This window comes from Triticum urartu, chromosome 2 (assembly GCF_003073215.2).
Source record: "Triticum urartu cultivar G1812 chromosome 2, Tu2.1, whole genome shotgun sequence".
Lineage (NCBI taxonomy): Eukaryota > Viridiplantae > Streptophyta > Magnoliopsida > Poales > Poaceae > Triticum > Triticum urartu.
In genome coordinates, this window is record NC_053023.1 from 704,330,347 (window position 1) to 704,334,548 (window position 4,202).

Genomic DNA, 4,202 nt, shown 5'->3' on the forward strand with positions numbered 1-4,202 from the left:
AAAAAAAGAACATGCATGTCGATCGCTCTTAACTACTTCCTCCGTTCCTAAATATAAGTCTTTGTAGAAATTTTACTATGAACCACATACGGATGTATATAGATGCATTTTAGAATATATAGTTCATTCATTTTACTCCGTATGTGGTCCAATGTCTCCAAAGACTTTTATACTTAGAAACAGAGGAAGTAGTTAATTTTCGAAGATGAGCTCGTGGCTCGATGATTGGTTGTGGCGGTGGCCACCCAGCCCGCCCAAGATCGATCTCTGGATCGATGTGGGTGTCTCATCCGGGGTACTACCTCCGTCTAAGTGAATAAGTCATTCGCGTAGTTCTAGGTCATCGATTTAAGGAATTAAACATGTGTTATTTGTCATGAAAAGTATATCACTAGATTTCTACACGAATATAGTTTTTAAATATATATTTTTTGTCACGTATAATACATATTTAAATAGTTAAATCGTCGACCTAGAACTACGCGAATGACTTATTCACCGAGACGGAGGTAGTAGCTCACACGTCTACAAGATGACGTGCGGTGATGTATAGGTTGTAAATCTTGGTTGGTGTATAGCGGGTGTCTAGTAGTGTGTGTGCGTGTGATGTGTGTGTTGTGCGTATATGGGTCGATCGATACGGCTGGATGGATGCATGGGTGCGGCCCGGTTAGTTGCGCACCTAACACGAGTGCCCGAGGGCGACTTCCTTGGTTAGTTGCGTGCGCACGCGCGACTTGCAGGTCGCGTCTGCCCCTCACCTTCCAACGTAGTATACACAATGCCCTCTTCCCGGCCGTATATATCCGCGTGTGTACAACGTCCAGAAAACCACAGCCCAAACGACCGAGCTAGCCCTTCAAGAAACAAACCATCATACGAGACAGACGCCGGCCGCGACACAAGCGGACGATCCCCGGAGTGCGGATCGATGGCGCCGGTGAGCAACGAGACGTTCCTCCCGACGGCGGCGTGGGGGGAGGCCACGCTGCGCCCGTCCTTCGTGCGGGACGAGGACGAGCGGCCCAAGGTGGCGCACGACCGCTTCAGCGATGCGGTGCCGGTGATCTCGCTCGACGGCATCGACGGCGCGCGCCGGGCCGAGATCCGGGACCGCGTGGCGGCGGCCTGCGAGGGATGGGGCATCTTCCAGGTGGTCGACCACGGCGTCGACGCCGACCTCATCGCCGACATGACGCGCCTCTCTCGCGAGTTCTTCGCGCTGCCCGCCGAGGACAAGCTCCGGTACGACATGTCCGGGGGCAAGAAGGGCGGCTTCATCGTCTCCAGCCACCTGCAGGTATACACGCATTTATTTATTTATTTTGGCGGGTACACACGCACATGCATGCCATGCCAGGTAAAATGATTTAATACTATACAAAATTAAGATGAAACAGATTGCAGTCAGTCGGTTTTGAATAAAGGAAGGAAGAGTGGCCTCGTCGGAGAGAAGGAAGGGACTTGCCATCATCACCCCATTATCTATCTTAGGATTTAAAGTGGACGGCAGTGGTGGGGCTTTGCCGGAGAGAAAAACGGCCATCGCTGGGGCTAGAGGGATGGCTAAGGGCGGTGCTAGAATGGCGGTGGGGGTGGTGCTAGAATGGCGGTGGGTGGATGTTGAGGGAAGGGCGAGGCGATGAGGCAGTGCTGGAGCGCCGCTGACAGGCAGTGGTGGTCTGCGGTTCGGCCGGTGGTCCGTGGGGTGGTTCGGTGAGACAGTGTGTGAGGAAGAAGAGCAAGCTGCGCAAGGTTGAAAACGAAGGCTGGGCGTTAGATTTTGATCCAATGGTTGAAATAGAATCGATTGAACCGTTCGAAAAAACCTGTCGACTGTCTTGTAGCCCCTTCCAACAAATTGATCCATGCATGGATGAAGAAACTCACGAGAATTTTGTGTGGCGATGCAGGGTGAGGCGGTGCAGGACTGGAGGGAGATAGTGACCTACTTCTCGTACCCGGTGAAGGCGAGGGACTACGGGCGGTGGCCGGAGAAGCCGGCGGGGTGGCGCTCGGTGGTGGAGCGATACAGCGAGCGACTCATGGGACTGTCGTGCAAGCTGCTGGGCGTGCTGTCCGAGGCGATGGGCCTGGAATCGGAGGCGCTCGCCAAGGCGTGCGTTGACATGGACCAGAAGGTGGTGGTCAACTTCTACCCGCGCTGCCCCCAGCCGGACCTCACCCTGGGCCTCAAGCGCCACACCGACCCCGGCACCATCACCCTCCTCCTGCAGGACCTCGTCGGCGGCCTTCAGGCCACCCGCGACGGCGGCAAGACCTGGATTACCGTCCAGCCCATCTCCGGCGCCTTCGTCGTCAACCTCGGCGACCACGGCCACGTCAGTACTCTCTTCATATTCTTCCGTGCCATGCATGCTAGCATCTCGATCGATCGACCACTAATTGAACATTTGTAATTTACTGTGCTTTGTGCATGCAGTTCATGAGCAACGGGAGGTTCAAGAACGCGGACCACCAGGCGGTGGTGAACGGGGAGAGCAGCCGGCTGTCGATCGCGACGTTCCAGAACCCGGCGCCGGACGCGAGGGTGTGGCCGCTGGCGGTGAGGGAGGGGGAGGAGCCCATACTGGAAGAACCCATCACCTTCGCCGAGATGTACCGCCGCAAGATGGAGCGCGACCTCGACCTCGCCAAGCGCAAGAAGCAGGCCAAGGACCAGCTGATGCAGCAGCAGCTCCAGCTCCAGCAGCAGCAGGCGGTCGCCGCCGCGCCCATGCCGGCGGCCACCAAGTCTCTCAACGAAATTCTTGCCTGACCATTCCGGCGGCGCGCGATTAAATATTTTAAATTGATTGATGCGTGGGATTTGATTCTCCTAAGTACGAGATAAATTATGCATATAGTATCCGTACGTGTGTAGCAGGGAGGAGCTCGACCTGTAATAATGTCGTGCGTGGAACTGAACCGAGCTAAGTAATTAAGGAGCTATCATGAGTTTGGCGTGTGCAGAAATATAGCGTACTCATTTCGTACTGGCTTCTGGTATAACCCAGCCGTGTGGTTGGGCTACATTCTTTTCTTGGGCACATGAGTTGTTGATTTATATTTTTCTTAAGATAACGAACCGCTAAGCTGTGTGCACATGAGTTGTCCACGTACATTTGGAACGGCCAACACCTCTTTTTTTTCTTGTTCTTTTTTTGAAGCTCAATGCCCCTAGGCTCTTTATTCAACAGGCGCAAGCATGTGTGACTGAACAACCTCAGCCAGCCAGCCAGGGATTACATCAAAAGTTTTAACAGAAGTGGGAAACGGTGAGCCACTACATTAGTACGTAGAACGACTAGAAAACCGCAGCTTGAATCCCTGGAGCAAATTACTCATATCCTTCAACTCACATAGAATATATGTGATAACCAATGGACTTTTCTCTGGTGATTCCCATAGGCGCTGAATATCTTGACAGTCGGTCTCAATTACCACTTGTTGAAGTCCCATCTCTAGGGGCTATACTTATCGCATCTCAAGAGGCCAAGAGCTCTATGGACAGTAGGTCAGTAACTCCCTCGTATCGGAAACAAGCTGCTCTCAGCCAAGCCCCTTGGTCATTTCGGACAATAATACCTGCCCCTCCTGTACTCCTTGAATCAGTTGCCCCGTCTGCATTCAACTTGATCCATCCGGCCTCTGGGGCCTGCCATTTTTGCACACCATTGTTGTGAACTTCCACACTTGGCGGCAGCTCCAGAGCACGAACAATCTCCTCTATGATGATTATTGACTGTAGTGGTTGGTACTCCTCCCCATGTGTATACTTGTTGCGTGAGTGCCAAATTGCCCACACCAAAGTGATCTGTTCACATCATCTTTTTTTATAGAGTGAATTCCAGTTTTTACCCCTTACTTCCATATTTTTGACACTAATTACCCCATTTAACATTTTTTCATTTCAATTACCCCATTTAGCAAGAGTCTTGCCAGTTTTTACCCCAGTAAGATTTTTGAGAGTGATCTGCTTGCTAACTCCCTGCTATCAGATTTCTTGGCATTTTTTCCAATGCCCGACCAGGTCACTTGGTTTAGCCGCACCCAGTTTTTTTCTCATGGCTGTCAGGTACGTGCGCACCACATCGAGGGAAAGAGGAATAGTTATCTTTGGCGGTCAAGTACGTTCAATTTTGCATTGTGGGTTGTGGTTTGTAGGTTACTGAAAAAAGCTTTCGTCCCACTTTATATAT

General features: G+C 51.8%; 1 protein-coding gene across 1 annotated transcript; it reads left to right on the top strand.

Annotated features, from left to right (window-relative positions):
* Window positions 1–820: 820 nt before the first annotated feature.
* LOC125539912 (naringenin,2-oxoglutarate 3-dioxygenase) lies at window positions 821–2,996 on the top strand. Its single transcript, XM_048703447.1, has 3 exons — window positions 821–1,300; window positions 1,914–2,342; window positions 2,444–2,996. The coding sequence occupies exons 1-3, from the start codon at window positions 932–934 to the stop codon at window positions 2,777–2,779; spliced, it is 1,134 nt and encodes a 377-aa protein (XP_048559404.1). The 5' UTR covers window positions 821–931; the 3' UTR covers window positions 2,780–2,996.
* Window positions 2,997–4,202: the final 1,206 nt, after the last annotated feature.